Here is a 20,677-nt window from a genome sequence, read left to right as displayed (position 1 = left end):
AAAACAAAGGCATAGTTTGATGACGCAAAGTGTGAGCACAGCATTTTGGGAGATGTGGTCTTCACCTCACAGCCGGTGGAAAATAGGACTTGGGCAGAAATCACGTTCATGCATGCGGTTATTAACGTTACTGTAGTGTAAAGCAGAACATGTCCGAGTGTTGTGGAGATGAGCACGGCCGCTGGAGCGATTGTTAAACAAATACACGCCTCACAAATACCGGGACTTTTATTATGACGGGACGGGACACAGTCACCAGTCGCCTGCACTGATCCGCTCTTCCGGTTATGATTATGAGGTAAAGCAGCTCTGTTAATCATATTAGATACGTTTAAGTGTGTTTAAAACGATGTTATGATGTTACTCCGTGCGTTCACTTGTTCACACTGCTAAGAGTAAAGAGCTCCTGCCAAAGAAAACCCGATACCGAGGGTAGCGCAGATATGACGCGATTGACAGGCGACTTCCTCAAATGCTATGCTTAAACGTCCCTGTCCTTAGTTAAAATAGCAATTTTCTCACAATTTACAAATAGTTGGAAACATCTGGGATATTCTAGGTACTCAACTGAACAAAATATATAACACCGGCCTAGTGTTTTTTTTGATATTTTACTGCAAAAATACTACATAGTGCACCATTATCATCTTGTTATTAAGTGCCTCAAGCAAAACACTTGACTGTCTTTCAAATATTTGATGCCACTAAACTGGAGAACATTTGAAAATCAGTTGATCCTCACTTTTTGCTCATTGTATCAACTCAGAACTGTGTTCATTTCAGTCAGCACTAGCCATTTTTTGTATGCATCCCACTAAACCCATTACAGCATTCTGCCACCACCAAGTGGTGAATATGAGGTCTGCAAGTGTCTTATCACCTGCTAAAACTGCTGCAAAGTTGGGTTGCAACATTATTTTTCACAACACATCATTGACTAAGAAACTATAGGAACTCAGGATGCCTCATCGGGGTCAATTGCCTGAAAAAGGGCACATCTTTCTCAGGATGACAAACTATTACAACACAGCCTTGAATGTAACAAGTTTAATAGAGTGCAACTTCTAATGCACTAGATGAAAGAGTGTTTTCCAATCATAGATAGACACTTAGAAAATACATTATTGTATCGTTTGCATTCAATATCTTTAATTTAAGTCAGACGTTCAAATACCCATACAAATATCCACTTATTTTAATGCTATCTAAAGTGTGGCACACTTGATGTTTCGTACAGTGCACATCAACAGGTAAGTTTACAAATGTCGTTTTGCATTTTAATGGCAGCCACAACTGCCCGCCACCATGTCAGGGTACTGTTTTAGCACCACATTCTCCTCATCATCGAAGTACAGGAGGCTGATGGGGTGAAGCACGTCAGGCACGCAGCACGGCTTCCCCGCCTCATGCGATTGCTTCAGCACGTTCATGATGGATATCACCGTAGCGTGATTCGTAGCCCGTAGACTTCCGCCCAGTGGAAACGGGCATGAGCCCATGCAGCTGTATGCGTTATAACCTCTGGGAGAAAGTATCCATCCCGCCCAGCCGATCTTAGTGAAGTCTACGTAGAGGCTTGTTCTCTGGCATGTAGAAGTTAAGGCACGCACGCTCCTGCGGTTCCGCACTGACGTCTCTAAACTTCCTGCAGGCTCAAGGAATTTAAGGGATGTGTTGATATTTTGTCCTAAAAGGGAGTCAACAATGACATCAGAACGAGACATTATGCATTATAGTTGAGTCTTTCTTCAACTTTGGGTACTTTTATGTCCCTGTGGTCGATTTTTTTTTATCTAAATGTTTTTTTAATTTTTGTTTGATGGAAATTTTACCAGGCCTTCACCAATAATTTTTGCTACTCTTCTGCCTCTTATTGTATTGTTTTGCCCTTGTCGCAGACCCAGACTTTCAGTCTTAATATATAAAAATTCCCACCCATCATACTATTTGAGATGGAAATGCCATTGTGGAAACGTTTGAGACTCCATATCCATGCATATCCATAAGAGAAAGTGTTTTAAGAGCGTTTATTTTCTGAAAGACCACAGAGCCAAAAGTGCTCATAGTCAAGAAAACACTCATATATTATACTTGTGCCTGGATAATCTCAGTTTGTTTTATGGCTCAACTACTGTACCTGTGTAGAAAGGTGGGTGTTGGTAGTGCTTTCCTCCGTCATCTGAATATATAACTAAATATGCATTTGTCTCATCTGACTGCCGTTCTTTAATGCTGGACTCAACCCAGTTACCCAAAGGTAAAGCAGTCACGACCACGTTACCATTATTTGTACAGCTGTGAAGAATCCATTTGGTCACCTGTTAATAATGGAGAAGTTATTGCGACAGTGGAACAAACCAAATGGTTACAAATAGTTTTCTTCTTCATAGTGAATTTTATTTACCATTTGTGTGATGTTGAATACCTCCCATCCTTTGGTGTAGATCGGTAATAACCTTGAGCTTATCAAATTTCCTGGCCAAGGTTTAGGTTTGCTGTCCAGCGCTTCATACAGGTCGACCTAAAACAGAGAACACCAACAGCCTTGAACATTTCCTTATAGTGAACGTTCTGGCAAGGTTCTCTCAAACAGTATTCCAGTAACTTTAATAGAATTTGTTCAAAGTTATCATGTCTTTCTAATGTTTTCAAATTGTTTGCACAATAATATTATTCTTATTACTTTCATTTAACTTTTTTTCCCCCTAAAACATTTGGTCTAATGTTTTTTAAATGTTACTACTTGTTTTAGAACGTATTCACGAGTTCACACTTACATCAATTAAATAGGGTAAAGATTATGCGTATTTGGCGCTGGCTCCGGGCTCGGAAATTTAGCCCGAACCCAGAGTATCCCCCCCCCCCCGTGATGAAGATAGTCTAGAACTAGACTGCAAGTTATGATTGTTTTGATATTTATAGGAGTTTATAATTAAGTAAGTGAGGAGAAGGGGTGGTGGTGGGATGCTGAGAAACTGTCAATGACAGGAAGGTAAATCGGCTGTCTATAAACACCTCCTATCATTAATTAACTGATTAGTTTAATGTGCTCCTCTTGTGTTCAATTTAGGTTTAGTTATCTGAGCCTGCTCCAGCTGTGTTTAATTAGATTTAATTGTCTGCATGTGCTTTTTTACAATTCTTTTGTTCTATTTTTGTTGGTTTAACTTAAAAAAGTAAGTAACCTGGTTGCCTTAAAATTTTGAGTTTATTGAAATTAAAAATTTGAGTTGATACAATGAAGGAAATTTTTTTAATAAATAGAAACTCAAAATATTATTGTATCTGAACCACATAAAAAAATTGATAAATCATAAGGCATGTTTCTATGCGTCATCAGAAATAAAACACTCGCAATTACCCAATATGCTTACAAAATCTTTTAATAATCTTTTAATAAATGTTGTTGAATCTCAAAAAATGTTCAATGTATTAACTCAAAATTTTAATTTCTATGAACTCAAAATTTTAAGGCAACCAGGTAACTTTTTTCCAAAAATGTTTTTTTACAGTGTAGTGTGTCTTTGACATTTTAAAATGGAATGTTCTTAACATTTGGTATAATCAAAGAGAAAACAACGTTTACGAACATTCAGAAATAACGTTTTCATAACTATATTGGAATGTTAGCAAAATGTTCTTAGAATAAACTTGCTAATTCAGGGTGTCCGCGGGGTTTTAAAAAGTATTAAAAAGTGATAAATCAAAATTGTCAAATTTAAGGCCATTAAAAGTGTTAAATGTGGTCTCATAGGTATTATTTTTTTCAAAATTAGGTATTATTTTTTCAGACTATCAGGTGTCCTATTCTGATTGAAATTCTATCTGCGTTCGCGTTAGTTTGTTTAAATATGGGCTTTAGCATATCTGGGCACATAATCAAAGATCTTTCGTCTCCGTCTCAACGTGTGTTTGATGCTGACGTCTTATTCAGTGGTCGCTCGGCATCATCTCAGAACACTGCGCGCTCAACAGAAGTGGCTGCATGGCTTACGTTTTATTTTAAACTTGCTTCAAGGCATATCTTCAACGACTATCCCCATAAGAGCAATCTTAAACGATTTATATAAAGTCTAAAATGAACAAAAAGAGTTGTGAGAGAATGAGGCGCGATCCATAGACAGTATATAAACAGTGAGATCCGCGTGTCTGTCTGCTCTTAAAGGGACAGCAGCCAATTAAGCTTCCTGTCAGTAAAGTTAACCTGATAGAACAAGAGGGAACAGAGAAAATGACTCGCTGCTCTTGACTAAATAACTTTTGTAGCTTTAATAAGGATTAACTATTTAATTTATAGTTTATGCAGTGCAGACTGCATATAACTTTGATAACTGTATTACATTTCTGTATATTTCCTAACTGTTAAGACTGGAAGGGCAGGAATAAACATGACATTTATTATGGGTTTATGTTAGCATTGTTTTAAGTTTACTTAAATTAAAAACTGTTATATTTTTGAAGCCTAATAATGAATGTAAAAAAAAAAAAAAATCAGTAGCTGTATTGATATCAGTAATACTGGCCTTCATTCATAAAAAGATGCCCTTTAAACAAGTTTTTAAAATATACTGTCTTTATGTTGTTTCTACATTAATTTGATTAACTGTGAAATTATTATATTAAAAAAATTATTAAAAACGTACAAAAACTTTTTTTTTAATTGCGATTAATCACAGAAAAAATGTGTGATTAATCTAGTTAAAGTTTTTAATCGATTGACAGCACTAGTTTTTAGTATTTTGTTTAATTCAACAACTTATCACAGTTATAGAAATGTAATATTTGGCTCAGGTTTTGTTGCTGGAAAAAAAAACTAAATCATTTAATTGCTGAATTACCAATTATTAATTGAAATCAGATGTGTGTGCAGTAATGCTTCTCCTTAACCAACCTTTGTGAATGTTGAGATCTATTTTACTGTATCTGAATGATAACTTATAACAGATTTCCTCCTGGTGTCAATTCTAAATCTATTCTTTTTTGTATGTTATATATGTCAAAATCTGTGTAAATAATAGAAAGGTCGCTGATTAACACTTGCAATTCAGTGTCGTGATGGTTTTTAAAAATATTCTGAAGGTAGTAAAAAAGGTATTAAAAAGTAGTAAATTTAACTTAAGGATTGCTGTATATACCCTGTAATTACGTTCCTTTTACAAGTAAAAGTATCTGTATAATCCTTGCATATGCTTCAATCAGCTTATAAAGTATTTAAATACCCAACTTACTTTGTAAAAATGGTGACGTCCCATAAAAGGCTGTTTCCCGCGAAACCTTCGGAATTCTGCTTTGGTCACGCGCTCGTCCTTTCTGATTGACGTCAGATTAAAGAAGTGATTTGAGCCACTGGACAGTCCTAGATTAGAAGGAATAAAAAAAACTTCTGCATTACCCTCTAAACGTCCACTGTAACATCAGCCATTCACCATTTACATTTACGCACCTTCGAAACTTCTCACAGTATTTCCTTCCAGCGCTATCTTGTTTTTCAGCGTTCCGTTCGAGTCCGCAACGGCATCATATAACTCCGTCATGAACTCAGGTGCCTTCCTATTGGTCGGAGCATTGTGTGTCAAATCTTTTCTCTGGAATATTTCATTCCAGTTGCGCATCTTAATTGCATTAGTTATCTTTTGCACATCTGTCGAGGTGGAAATGGCATCGGATGATACAAAAGCAAAAATCCCAAAGAAATAAATGGTCCGTAACTTCATTTCTGACCGTGCGGATCAATGCAACAACCAGAATATTCCCTTCTAGTATGGATTTGCACCTGCAGCTGAGATGGACTGGTGTGACAGTGCATTCAAACCAACTATAAATTTACGTCTCAGTTTACACAAGGGTTTGTCTGCTCACCCTGCACAGATAAGAGTGAACAGGCAGCCTTTCAAGCCAAACATCATGACTAAAGTTAAATAAACTGCATGCCTCATTTTAATGAATCAGACACATACACCATTAAGGCCGCCTTTTTTCTCATACTAACCTTTTCTAAACATGTTAGGGAGGAATAGTCTACTATAGGCAATTTTTGATCATGCCATCTTTACTATTGTTTGTGACAAATATATATTAGTATTATTATTTATTATTATAGCCTTTATATATCACAAATATGTATATTTAACAGCTTACTTCAGGAATTATGGTGTGCTGGATCTGGTTTAGACGTCATTAGACGATAACATCAATGAAGAGATAAATGTTGGAAATTGCTGCATGTCCGTGTTGGTTTTAGCAGGTTGTTGTCCGTTATCTCTGTTCAACCAGGTCCCCTCATAGTGACAGAAGCAAACGCAATGACATGACCATGACGCAAATGGAGGTGAAGATTTACCCACTGTTACCTGACGCGTGTTTGCCCTTCATGCAGCCGTTTTCTGTAAGGCATCTGTAATGATCCTCATTAACAGCCTTTGACATGCAGGCCACTGCCACTCAGTACTTCGCTTCCATTCAAATATGTTAAAGACTATATTTTTTTAAATAAAAAATTGTATTATGTCCTAAAAGAAGGGAGAGGTAAATAAGGCTTCACACCTGTGATTTTCTGACTGTGCACTGCAATATATTCAGGGCAGGACTTAGGGGACATGGGGCCCCTGGGCTTGAGTTTATGTTTGGGCCCTACAAATATCATTATGGAGTTGCACAAATTAAAAGAGGTTCCCAGAACAAAGAATATGCAACATGTCTTACCTAGTCGAAGTTTAGAGGTCATTTAAAATACAGTAAAGCACATGTTGTGCTTTCTCCGTTCAGAGAAGATAAAAACTCTGAAATAACATTGACCAGTAAAGACAGAGATGAACAGTATTTTTAAATGTATTGTTATATCTGTGTCCTTGTATGTCAGATTCTTAAAGGGGGATAACACACACAGTTTCTACAAAACTGTGGGGTTAATCTTGAGTACCTATAGAGTAGCATTGCATCCTTCATATCTCCGAAAAGTCTTTAGTTTTATCCTATTTATAAATGACAGATACACTGTACCGAATCTTTCCAAATAAAGCCGAAAGGCTGGAGATGTGTGGGCGGAGCTAAAGAGTCACGAGTGAACGCAGCTGTTGCTGGGACATCCTTAGAAAACATGGTAAAAATGTGATCCAGAATCAGATCCAGAGTCTGAAACTGAAGAGGAGCACAGCAGGACGTCTCTATGTGGTATGTACTGTAACTGTACAAATTTGCTCAGCGGCTTTAGTAAATTACTCATTTCTACTTTCATTGTGTCGCCGTAAATTTTTTTCTTTGCCCGTTTGAAGCAGTTTTACTCACCGTCCGCGGTTCCAACACATGACCGTGAACCTTTATCGTTGGGACCGCTCCATCTTTCAGCATTAGACGATCTACAGATCCGGAGTTGAACTGGGCCTTGTTTATAAAACAATCACTGCTGAAATGTAGGGAGCAAACAAAACACTCCGGAAAAACAAACTCCACCCACTGTCCCCTTAACGCTGGGCTCTTTGGGAAGCTGAACAGGGTTGACTTGGCCTGACCAAAAACACACTTCTTTGGTGACAGTGTTGATTGTGACTGTGCAGCGCAGCCGACGACTTCCCTAAAGCCAAGCAAAGCGAGTTGATGGGCGTTTGCTTTCTCGCTCTCTGGTCGACGGTTGCCCGCGGGCCCTTCCGGGAGAAGCAGGGCTCTACATAACGCCCATTTTGGGCGCATTTACGCCGAAAAATTACTGTGTGCGACTGTGAAAAAATATTTAGGCGCACCGGTGCGAGTGACCCGATCGATTCTCATGAATGGATGTGTAATAATCAGAATAAAAAATACAACACTGAGTGAATCAACACTGAGAAACTGATTGGCTACGTTTCCTACTGCAATCAACTGCTTTTCATGCCTTCAGTCAGCAGAAGAAGTGCAAAAACGTGTGCGACGGACTACAGTTTAAACAAAAATTGTTTACAAAGTGAACCGTGTGTGACGACGCAGCCATGCGCACTTTACCAGACGCCTCGCGCTGTTGATTTACAGCCAAATCAAAATGAACTAACAGTTAGTATGGCCACATTTGGATTATCATAAACACGCTCAGAAATTAGTTGATGCTTGGGGCTTAAATGCCATCAAACAATAATGTATTAATAATACATTTACAAAAGCCCTTGAGTTAATCTTTATCACACATGCTGTTTAAAAAAATACTAAATGTATATAATGAGCAAGTATATCATTAAGAGATTTTTTTTCCAAACCGTGGGTTTTGTCTTATTCTAAATCACTGTACACACAAAATAAGTTATTCCCGCTGCGGATTAGCACAATATCTGCATGACTCACCACAAACAGAGAGAAGTAGATCCGGCTGTAATGTTCTCCCGCGAGATGCATGCGGTTCTGTTTATGAAGCGCCAGAGCGCCAAAAGTTACGGCTTGCTATTGCTCCGAGTATTGGCATGATTGCATGTGTGATACTGATCTCGTACAAAAATCCAATTGACAAGTTGATATTAAGTAACAACGTTTTAGCCACAACACTGTCTATTTGTGAAAATCAAAGCCTCACCAGAACTGATTCGCATCTCCAAGCGATTCGATTCAAATGAATCTTGTGTTTTGAACTATTGACTGAATGACTTGCCGCCACCTACTGGCGGTTTTATTTTCATATTTATACTTTGCATGGACTTTTTATTTAAAATATTAAACTTTTAAAGTTTAATTTGTACATATTTCTAAATTCAAAAACTTATATGTAAAACATTCATACAACATTAACCCATGCATTAAATGCATAGTTGTTTGATTGTATGAAGTCTAGTTCTGCTTTTTGTGTGTGTGTGTGTGTGTGTGTGTGTGTGTGTGTGTGTGTGAGTGTGTGTGTGTGTGTGTGTGTGTGTGTGTGTGTGTGTGTGTGTGTGTGTGTGTGTGTGTGTGTGTGTGTGTGTGTGTGTGTGTATTTGTGCTGTACTCTCAGAAGGTAATGATAATATTATGTCAGAATTATGTTGAATTTAAGAAATTGACAGATGATGCATACATTTAATAAGATTAGAAAACATTGCTCTTATAATGGTAAAAATGACCCTGGACATTAAAGGACAAATATTGTCCTGTAATGGGAAAGATATAATTGGAATGTGTTTGATGGATTAGAATGTGCTCCTAAATTTTTGACTGTGCTCCTAAATTTTTTTAATTAGGAACACAAGTGCTCCTCAAGAAAAAAGTTAGCGTAGAGCCCTGAGAAGGGTCTGACTGCCCGTGCAAGGACATTCCACCCTGGTTGATGTCACAACGACCTCAAAAAACCCCAAAAAACAACTTTCAGAAAATTGTGAGAAACCGAAAGGAGTATTTTTGGCACAGAAATACTCCCTCAAACGTCCAACTTATTTTTTGAAACTTTGGCCATGTTTAGCATGGGAATCCAAGTAGCTATGCCTTTTAGAAGCTAAGAAAACACAGATTAAATTAATGTAACCTTATGTTCAGGCTAATCTTGTTTTTTTAATTTGTTTAGCTCTTTGAGGTAAGCGGTGGAGTCTCTCCCGATACACACGTTCACAAAGCACGCACAAAGATGCATTCATAACAATAAAAGGTAGCGGTTTATTGATTACAATCTCCGGTTTACTTTCCAGCAAAATACCAAATTAAACTTGCAAACAAAAATAACCTTTGTGTGACCAAACATGCGATTGAAGAAACTGTTGCTCTCCACACTCTCACCTGTCTACTCAACAATTCTCATTTATTATTAAGCCCTGCACTTTCACATCAAGGAGGAGGAGCAAGTCAAATCAAATGGACAGGTTAGTCCAATTATTAAACATAGAAAATATAAAATTAAATTAAATAATTAAACAAATCTTTTTTTCTCTGGTAAAATGCACACAATATTCCAAATATGTAGCCTAGAAATCTAGACGCACCCTAGCGGCAGCAAATCTAATTTGCCGCGAGTGTCGTCTAGCAACTCTCAATACACTTCTGAGCTGTAAACGCCAAACTCTGGTCGGGCCAATCACATCGTGTATAGAGTCGGTGGGCGGGGCTTAAAAAATGACGGCTGAGTTGCGTTTGCGTGCTTCTGCTTCTAGTAAACAAAGAAACTGGCGAACGGCGGTCTTTCGAATCAGCTTTGACCGAGACTCTGGAAGACTTGGAGTTAAGCTTTTCTCTGAGAAAAGAACAAAGAACGGCACTGAAGTCATTCTTAAAAAGGGAAGATGTGTTCAGAGTTTAGCCGACCGGATACGGCAAATGTTTAATCTGTCAACAAGCTCCGCTTCACCTTCGTTGCTCTGGTTGGTTGTAGCGCTATCCTATCGCGTGCAGAGGGAGTTTGAAAGACAACCGTTTATCCCGCCCCTCGGATTGAGCTGTCAATGGTGAGTTTCCAGACCAAACATCTTGATGTGGCTCTGGCTTGTCAGGCTACCAAATATGGCTCCTACACCTCATAATGCTTCACGCAAACAGTTTAGACAGTATGACAAGAAGTATTTTTTGGAGAAGGAATGGTCACATGTGGCTGCTTTCTTCCGGAAAGTTAAGGGGCTAAATGAGCATATCTGAAAATCATCACTCCAGCTCATTCCTGATTAAAGGAATAAACAATGTAGCAACCGTCCCCACTCCCCCTTTATATAAATACACACTCTGTCAGGGATGTCAAGGAAAAGGGAAATGTGACTCAATTTATTGAGTAATAACAGTCAATCAATTTGTCAGCAAAAGATTAAAGTCCATACGGGCAGTGTGGCTAGATCACAGAGGACGAGGTCAGGAAGCAACAGATGAGCACGTCCCAGGAACAGGAAGAAATCTAAATCCGAGCTTGCAGCCAGTTTACACAATCCACAAGAACAGGCAGATGTTCAGAGAGCAGGGCAGACGATCCACTGACAGATGTTAAAGCGCAGGCAAGGACCGATAGAAATAATGCCACGGGCAAATCAGAGGCAGGAATCACGGGCTAAATAAACCAGAACAGAACAACTGCAGTAAACTTGTAATCAAACACACTGGCAATGAAAGAGAAAAACAGGAACACAAATCTAAACTCTATAACACAGCTGTAAGCGCGTCCAGGACGGCATTAATCAAAGCCTGATCAGCTGCGAGCGGCCCACACAGATCAAACCTGACATACTCATGACACACATGTATATATTTAAGAATTATTTGTATGTATATAATACAAACATAAATAATAACACTGAATTTTGGCAAAATGCCAGTTTGTCAAGTATTCTTATAAGTGCAGTCTTAAAGGAAAAAATCACCCCAAAATGAAAATAAGTCCATGATTTACTCACCCTAAGTCATCGTAGGTGTTTATGACATTCTTCTTTTAGACGAATACAATCTGAATGCCCAAATGGATGTTGTTTAGTGCATACGTGATCACAAAAAAACGGAGAAGACGTGACATTCAAAATATTGTTCATTACAGATCGATTATAATGCACTCCTGACATAAATTAAGAAATTGATGTCATTGCAACCCAGTTTTATCATAAACAGTGTTCAAATATCATTGCTGGAGTCTTTCTGATGATACTGAGTTTGTCCAGATAAAGTAAAAGTGTGACTATTTAATGAGCAGTGAATGTTGAACAATAGTAATCTGAGGCCGTCTGCGATCTTTGACAGGCATGGGTTTTAGCCTACTTTAAAAGTGCACTAGCTAGCCTATGTAACATTTTTTCAGTAAAATATCCATAAACCATAGGCCAGTATTATATATTTTGTTCAGTTGAGGTCTTGCAATATCTAAAATGTTTCCAACTATTTGTAAATTGTGATAAAATTGTGAATTGTAAATTGCGAGATTCCTCCAATTGTGAGAAAATTGCTATTCTAACCAATGAACCGGGACGTCTGAGGGAGTCGCCTGTCAGTGGCGTCATATCTGTGTTACCCTCGGTTTTATTCTGCAGAAACGCTTTACTCTAAGCAGTGTGAACAAGTGCAGCCGCTGAGCGAACTCATAGAGTAACGTCAGAACATCATCTCAACACACTCAGATGTGTCTGATATGATAAACAGAGCTCCGTTACCTGCGTTAAATGGCGCCGCGACTGTGGCATAATAAAAGTCCCGCTGCTGGCGAGGAGTGTGTTGTTCATCTCATTATCAATCGCTCCAGCGGCCTTGCTCAGCTCCTCAACACTCGCTCCTGCTCTGCTTCACTACAGTAAAGTTACTCATCATATCCATCAACATGATTTCTGACCGACTCCTATCCCGATTCTTTCCCACCGGCTGTGAGGTGAAGAGCACATGTCCCTGAGCTCAAACTTGGCGTCATCAAACTACGCCTTTGTTTTGAATAGACGCCCTCTGGTGGACAGAACAGTTATAAAGTGCACCTCTAAGGGAATACTATTACAATTATGACAATATGACATGGTGAGTTTATAATGTATGCCATTTCTCATAATGTAATTTTTTTATTACATTATGAGCTCAAGATTTTATTATATTTAAAAAAAATATTACATTATGAGCATTATTTCTTTGATATTCATAAAAAAAATAATGAAATACTTTATTTCCATTATGCATTGCTACATCTGTACAATAGCTGACACAGTATTTTGCATTTGATTGTTTTGCCTTATGTATACAGAGTGATAATTCCTTCCTACATGATGCTGTTGTATTTTAGTTTAGTCCCAGTACTTAAGGGAACAAATTTATATAAATGTAGGCATACAGCATGGGATGAATGATGCAACCTGGGATTGCTATTTTTTATCTTTTCTTTAAATGTTCAATGGCGTAGATATAGCAGAACAATTACTCAACCAAGCGACATGTTCACAAAAGTATGAACACAAATGATGTAGGCAAAAGTGTCTTGTATAAATATATTATAAGGGATTTGGACTTCACTATCAGTTTCCTCCTCAAGATGGCGCTGATGACTAAGGAAACAACTTTCATTTCAACACATCTGCAAGTGCTTGCTTCTTGGCTGATGTTTTAAGTCTGGGCATTTTCGCAGTGAAATGTATTACTTAATACTCAATGCTTCATACATAAATACCCGAGCTGCCTCACAATTCAGTAGTTATTAAGGGCAGGTATTTTGAGTCCATGCATTTCGTTTTTTCTTCATGGTGCAAACTGAAAGCACCCTGCTATTATTCCCCATTAAATATATATTGTTCAAAGTTTCAAATTCCGTCTGCTGATTATATACAGAATTGCATAAACATTTTGACAACAGTCTTTTGGAGATCTTCATAAAGATGAATGAGCTGCTCCATGCGTTTGAGGATTTGAGGAAAGATTTTTCTGCCTAAAAGCATGAGGTGAAATTCTTGGCCTGGTCCAGGCCGAACCTACAGGCTCTACTGGCACTTCTGTAAACTGTATTCCTATTAACGGCCTCCCCCTTTTGTTCAACATCTCTTTGGGTCCAAAGGAGAACAGATGGAAGAAATTAAACAAGCACCAAGCCATTGCTGCTGCTGTTCTATTAGATATCTGAAGAGAAAATACAATTATTGCTAAAGTGGAAACATACCACTGGGGGATTATGGGAGGCCTGGTGTTTTATGTTTTCAGAATGATTGAATTTTCGCTGACCTGGGGGTGAAGTGTTTAGGGGCTGTTTGGGTTAAAGATGAGGATGGCGAACGGGTGGTTTACAGGAGCTGCTGTTTCATTTCTCATATCTCTGCCACTTATTTCTCATTTCCTCTTTTGAGAATCTGCTATGCTTAGCAATTAGTCCGTTTGTTTAGAAGTGCTTCTCACAGGTTGTTTTCTTGAAAAATATGCAGGTTTATTTTGCTTCGGTGGCTCTATGAGGAAACGAATGTTGATGGTGATTGATAATAAATGATAAAGTCATTGGTAACACCCTTTTTCGACGGTCCACATGAGACATTCGACAGGCTATAAGTACATTTGAAAGTATATGTCAACGTACTAATCCTAACGCTCAAAATAATTAATTGGTTTGAGTAGAGCCAACTCAACTGAAACAAATTAGTTCAATCAAACAAACTTTTCTGAATATTTAGAACTTTCTTTTTCTTTTGAATTCTCAAAACGGACGCATCTGAAGTTTGCGTTTTGAGTTGAATGTTTTGAGTTTTATAAACTTGTTTCTTTTCATTTAGACAAACTTAAATTTAACCAAAACTGGGCTGTGATTTCTATTTCCCTGCATGCATTGCCATGACACTCAAAAGGGAGAATCAATCCAGTGTTATATACTGTTTTTTTATTTTATTTTATTTTTTGTGCAAGATTAATGTTAAAGGGATAGTTCACCCCCCAAAAATGTATTCTGTCATCAAACCTTGTCTTTGTTCTGCTGAACACTTAAGAAGATAATCTTTGTAACCAAGCAGATATCAGCCCCATTGACTACCACAGTTGGAAACAATACTAATGGAAGTCAATGGGAGACGAGATCTGCTTGGTTACAAACATTCCTCCAAATATGTACCGCAGAACAGAGACATTTATACAGGTTTGGAACAACGAGCTTAGTTTGAGAACAGTATATGTTAAATGTTTTATATTGCTGTCCTGATTCAGAAATTGCTGCGTGCTAATGTTATCAACTCACATTGTTACCAATTAGCAAGGTATCATTTATTGAATCATCTAGTTAAAGCTGGCCAAGTTCCCAAATATTTTAGTTGAGATTTCATGACAATTTTAAGTTAAATGTATGAATTAGCTTATTTAATACAGTGATACTACAAGCAGTATGTCAACTAGCTATTAGTAGATTGTCTGCTTAATATCTGCTTTGAATTTTTCAATAAAGTAAACTTCGGTGGAGCAACGTATTTTCCCGTCCTCGTCTTCCTGCCTGAGCCTACACGTGACACTCACCCTCAAGCCGTCCTAGGTGTATATGACCTTTTTCTTTCAGACAAACTCAATCAGAGTTATATTAAAACATGTCCTGGCTAATCAAAGCTTTATAATGGGAGTGAATGGTGGACCTGATTTAAAAAAAATCCATCCATCATAAAATATATCCATATGGCTTCAGGTGGTTAAAGGGGGGGTGAAACACTCAGTTTCAGTCAGTGTCATGTCAATCTTGAGTACCTATAGAGTAGCATTGCATCCTGCATATCTCCGAAAAGTCTTTATTTTTTTTATAATTATATAAGAAAGATGCGCTGTTCCGAGTCTTTCCGAAAAAAGCCGAGCGGGTGGGGGCGTATCGTGTGAGCGGAGCTAAATAATGACGTGGGCAGCAGCGCGCTGCTATTAGGCTTGTTCGACTTCACCTAGCGATGCGCAGACCGATCGGCGGCTGACTTGAAGCAGTGCATGCCGGTTAGAAATTTTGTCCGACTTGAGACAGCGCCGACGGCACGTGACTGTGACGTATGTCAACAAAGTACCGCGAGAGCGATTCGAGAGCAGCCGGCTGATGCAGCCGCTGCAGATTCTCAAGGGTGGCTGCAGGAGGATGCTTGAGCTCTGATGACGACACAGCTGATCCACGATTGGCCGATTCACCGCATGACAGCGACCACGTGTGTTTCATGTTTATTCTAAAACCTTATGTTACACTAATGCTCACAAATCATTTATTTATAACAGTAAAACCTCTTTTCATGTAGTCGCAATGTTATATTGTAATGTTTATCAAACTAAAACTGATAAAAACCGTTGACAACACTTCATTGATAGTGTAGGTTTATATGTTGAACTTTAATCTTGTCCAAATAGACGCTTTATTAAACAGTACATAAAGTATTGGATGAAAATATCATTTGAAACATCTGTGTATTTGAGAAATACTGCATTTATTTAACTTCAGCTGTGATAAAGTTTGCAAACACAGCTCAAGCGTCACCACGGGAAGCAGAAAGTGTCCGACTTCACGTCTCCGTTTGCAGCTCCTCCCCGCCTGCACTCGGCTACTCTCGCCGATCGCATCCATCCAGCCGCAGCCGATGTCGAACACACCTATTGTGTTGAGTCGAGTGCGTCGTAAAGCTGTGTCATCCCTAACAGCGGGAAAAAAACTTTATTCAAAATAAAAATATGGCTTTTAATCAGATACAGCCATACATCTATGATCCGGAATCAGACCCAGAGGCTGCAGTTGAACAGGAGCAGCAGCAAAAACGACTAGAGCAGGACGTCTCTATGTGGTACAAGTTATACACTAACTACATAATATGCTTAGCGGCTTGTGTTATTTACATATTTATACTTGAATTATATCGTCGTATTTTTGTCTTTGAAGGTGTACATGTGGGAAGAGCAGTTGTGCACGTGTGTGTGTGTGTTTACATGTGGTTTGTGTAGACAATTGTAACGTTAGTAAGCGGACTGGTTTTGCACGGCAGGCTAAGTTAACGTTAGTGTTTACATAGAAAGACACGGAATAGTAGCGCATTTGAATGAAGAAGCGCGCTTATTTAGTTCAACATATTTCCCCACTCTTTGTGTATTGTTGTTTGGAGTGCTTTTACAATACACAAACATAAAGTTACACATATAGTGGCCAGCTAAACAAATGTACACGCACTACACATCGCATGCTCCATTGATCAATTAACTATACGTGATCATGTTTGGGCTACTTGATGAGCATAGGCAAAAACACAGACATTTGAAGCAGTCTTACTCACAGCCTGCGGTTCTAACGTTAGGACCTTTATCGTTGGGACTGCTCCATCCTTTAGCATTAGGCGATCGGAAAATCCGGCGTCGAACTGGGCCTTGTTTATGAAACAGTCAGCACCGAAATGCAGCGAACAGATATAAACATTCGCGCAACTCAGTTGCTGATCCGGAAAAGCAAATTCCATCCACTGTTGCCTTAACGCGGGGTTTTTGGGGAATCTGTGCAGGACTGTCTTGGTCTGGCAACCAAAAACGCACTTTTTTTGGTGACATTGTAATTGTGCACATCACCTGTGCAGTAGCCTACGAGCCAGCGCTTTGATGGGCGTAGCCTGTTACTTTCGCTCTCTCTCTCTCTCTCTCTCTCTCTCTCACGCTCTTCCGATAGAATTGTCCGTAAGGCCCATACAAGGAAATTCCGCCCCCATTAACGTCAAAGGGGACGCATGATCGCAAAAAACTTGCCGAAACTTATGACTAACCGGAAGTAGTATTTTTGACAAAGAAATACTCCCATCAAACGTCCACCTTAACTTTTGAAACTTTGTCCATGTTTAGGATGGGAATCCAAGTCTTTAACAGTGTAAAAAGATCAGTATGCATGAAACAGCATTTCACCCCCCCTTTAAAGGGTTAGTTCACCCAGTTCATCTTCAGTATTGACTCAACCCGATCACACATAAATGCGTATAAATAGTATGAGTGTGCAATGTCGTGGAATGTATACGCCAAAACTCATTTTGGCGTGCATATGATACGCTGTTTTTCGCACTTTATGGCGTATATATGACACGCGCTTGGGTAGGTTTAGGGTGGTGGGGTGGGGGGTTCGTATGTATAATACGCCATAAAGTGCGTATCATATGCACTCGAAAAACAGCGTGCCATAGACACGCCAAAATGAGTTTTGGCGTATACATTCCACGACATTGCACACTCGTACTATTTATACGCATTTTTGTGAGAATACCCTGATTGACTTCTCTTCTGGGTTTGTGTTCAAACCTCAAATAAAGATTCAAACGGTTGTGAATCAGTGAATCAATCAATGATTTGGATCGCCAATGTCACGTGATTTCAGCAGTTTGGCGGTTTGACAAGCAATACGAATCATTGATCGATTCACTAATTCACAACCGGACATGAACAGTATAGTGTGCATACACTTAGATACGCTGTCGGACTAAATATAAAATATCTTAAACTGTGTGTGAAGATGAACAGAGGTCTTACTGGTGAGGAACGACATTAGGGTGAGTCATTAAGGACATTAATTGCATTTTTTGGTGAACTTACCCTTTAATAAAAGCCTTCTGAATCTAAACCATGCATTTAAGTAAGAAAAATATCCATGTAAACTAAATTTGTAAACTAAAATAACTAGCTTCCACCAGACGGCTGTACGCATCGATTTATGGCAAGGAGTGACCTCTGACCTGACGCATGACTTATTAATGAAGCTCAATGAATAGAGAAAAACACCGGTCACAAATTAGAAATTTGAGAAATGTCAGAGGATTTCGATATATGAGAAGAAGAGCTTGAGTTTGTTTCCCAGGCTTGTTTGTTTGAATCGTGAGAGGTGTCAAATCTTATGCTCCTCTTAAATCCTTGGCGTAAGTCGACTTGTATAGAACGTCTGCCAGAAGCTATTATTTTAGTTTATAAAGTTTTAATTATGGATGTTTTTCAGACAAAAACGACCATCGTTCCGCTTCAGAAGGCCTTTTTTTAACCTCCTGGAGCCGTATGGATTACTTTTATGATGGATGGCTGCACTTTTTTGGGTTTCAAAATCTTGACCCCATTCACTGCCATTATAGTCCATGTAGAACACAGTCCTGTAAACTTTGGTTCCGACCACATTAGTTCCCAAGCAAAATGGAGGAGAGGTTGATCATTGATGTGGCGGGTTTGATACGAAGGCTCACAACACTATTTATAGGCAAATATTTTGCGCCAGAATGCATGTTTTTCAGCGGGAATGCAATTAATTAGCTCAAAACAACACCAATTTGACCAATTGCATTAAGGACACTTCAACTAAGACAGTTATTGTAATGTAGGCAGTTAACAAATGAATGTTAATTAAAGACCAAGGCTAGAAAACATCTCCTATAAACTGCATGTTGAAATTAGACTAGCACTTAACCATGAACACAAAATCCACACCACACAAATGTTTTTTTAAAATAGTTAATGTCATTAGCAAACATGTAACTACAATTGTTAAGTTCTTTCCATCAATCAATTTTTTTACTTTCACTTTTAAAATATTTCCTGAGGTTAACTTATACCCTACTTGTGGTCAGTCTGCACAAATAACGATCAACATGCTTGTTTGCATTGTGGCTCCTTTAAATAAAGTTCATAAAAAAAACAAAAAATAAACAAGCATTCGATCTATGTCAGTGAGTCCACAAAACTTTCTACAGCATTACTGGCAGGGCAGCCATTTTGATGCTCTCGTCGGCGGCGGTGTGAACGCACAGAAAAGCTTGGAAGAGACAGGACATGTTTTAATATAACTCTGATTGTATGCGTCTGAAAGAAGAATGTCATATACACCCAGAATGGCATGTGGGTGAGTAAATCATGGGATCATTTAAATTTTGGGGTGAACTATCCCTTTAAACTAAATTTCTTAACTTAAAAAAATACAAATGTAACTGATACCTCAAAAGTTTTGAGTTTGGCTAACTTATTTGGGTTTACAGTGATGCATGAGAGTTAGTTGACATGTTGCAAAGTTAGAATTGTCTAGACTATCGAAATAAAGTGTCTAAGACCGATTTTGGCCAGATATCACATCTCATTAGAAGCTGAAGCACAAAGCAAACTTCACATTCAGACGTTCTCTTGACATATAAGACGGTGAATGCACTGAATCAGCTTTTTACAGTAAGATGATATGTTCTCTTAATGGCCGTAGAAACTCTTCTCTAAATTACAGTATGAGCCGGAGGGATTGCATTTACCGGCCAAATGTGAGTTTGGAATATCTAACATTTTAAAAAGTGTGTTAAGACCAAACCAGAGATGTAGTCATCCGTTTACAGATTACAACCACATATTTAGGGTTTCCTGTTTCTCTTGGATGTTTAATTGGGTCGAAGGCTGCATTTGTAAAGGGATTTAATGATACTGTACATCTCTCTCAAAGAACTTGATCAACTTGAGGATATTTGTAGACTCAGGATAGTTTGAGTTTCAAGAGCTAGCTATCTCATGTATATCGCTATTTAAACCTTATGAAAACTGATAACCGGTAAAAACGTTTAAATATCATTATGGTTATGCCAGTGTTACCTGATATATACATTTCTAAGGCCTCTAAATGATCAATATGATCAAAACTTTGCTGATAAATTTTCTCTATAACATGCCTTGTGTCGTCTGATTGATTTTAAAAGCAATTTTAGTTTAATTGCAAAAACAAGTAAGCCAAAGCATTTTGTGTAAGTACCTGCTAAACTGTTATAAAGATCTCATTGATTTACATTAGAAGCATGTCATCTTACCTTTCTGGGAATAAATATCTGCATTTACACCAAATTGCATATTTTGGCCTTACTCATCATGATCGAGCTTCATATTCTCATCAAATGTGAGGCATAAAAGCCTGATATCAAATGTGATACTCAACACAAAACGTATTTATTTTTTAGATTTTTTAAATATACAGTATTGTATTTTGTCTACGGACTGGCATTTCATATGTCACGCTTTACACGTTTAAGTTGAATTAATGCAGAAAAACAGGAGGAATTGTCTTGGTCTGCATTGTATGCTTTCATTCTACCCTCTTCACATCTGTTCAGACAGAGGCCGAGCTTTCAGCACCCGATGCCCACGGACCCTCGAGGCTGCTCTTTAGGTGCGTACTGACAGAGGAAAAGCCCTCTGTTAACCAAACCCACACCTGATACTTCCTCTCTCCCCCGGCTGCCTCCAAACACATATATACACATGTGTGTTGCAGCATGTGTTGACTGATACATGTGGCACACTGTAATCAAACAGTAGTGGCCAACGCTGACAGATAGTCATTGGGACGCTGCCATTACAAACAATGTGG

The 20,677-nt window shown here is 38.4% G+C and overlaps 1 protein-coding gene across 1 annotated transcript; it reads right to left on the bottom strand.

Moving 5' to 3' along the window:
• Positions 1-1,220: 1,220 nt before the first annotated feature.
• Positions 1,221-5,612, bottom strand: LOC137056509 (bone morphogenetic protein 2-B-like). The gene is made up of 5 exons (XM_067430629.1): positions 5,444-5,612; positions 5,229-5,356; positions 2,405-2,521; positions 2,138-2,318; positions 1,221-1,687 (listed from the first exon to the last, which is right to left on the bottom strand). The coding sequence occupies exons 1-5, from the start codon at positions 5,610-5,612 to the stop codon at positions 1,278-1,280; spliced, it is 1,005 nt and encodes a 334-aa protein (XP_067286730.1). The 3' UTR covers positions 1,221-1,277.
• Positions 5,613-20,677: the final 15,065 nt, after the last annotated feature.

The sequence above is a fragment of the Pseudorasbora parva genome, chromosome 21 (assembly GCF_024679245.1).
Source record: "Pseudorasbora parva isolate DD20220531a chromosome 21, ASM2467924v1, whole genome shotgun sequence".
Lineage (NCBI taxonomy): Eukaryota > Metazoa > Chordata > Actinopteri > Cypriniformes > Gobionidae > Pseudorasbora > Pseudorasbora parva.
This window is presented reverse-complemented; position numbering and strand designations above follow the sequence as displayed.

Bases quoted from the DNA above. Each gene is read 5' to 3' on its own strand.
- LOC137056509 (XM_067430629.1), bottom strand. From the start codon at position 5,612: ATGCGCAACTGGAATGAAATATTCCAGAGAAAAGATTTGACACACAAT. The intron at 2,522-5,228 runs GTAAGTTGGGTA...TCTCTGTTTTAG, and splicing joins GACGTCACCATTTTTACAAA to GTCGACCTGTATGAAGCGCT. The intron at 1,688-2,137 runs GTACAGTAGTTG...ACTCCCTTTTAG, and splicing joins ACACCCACCTTTCTACACAG to GACAAAATATCAACACATCC.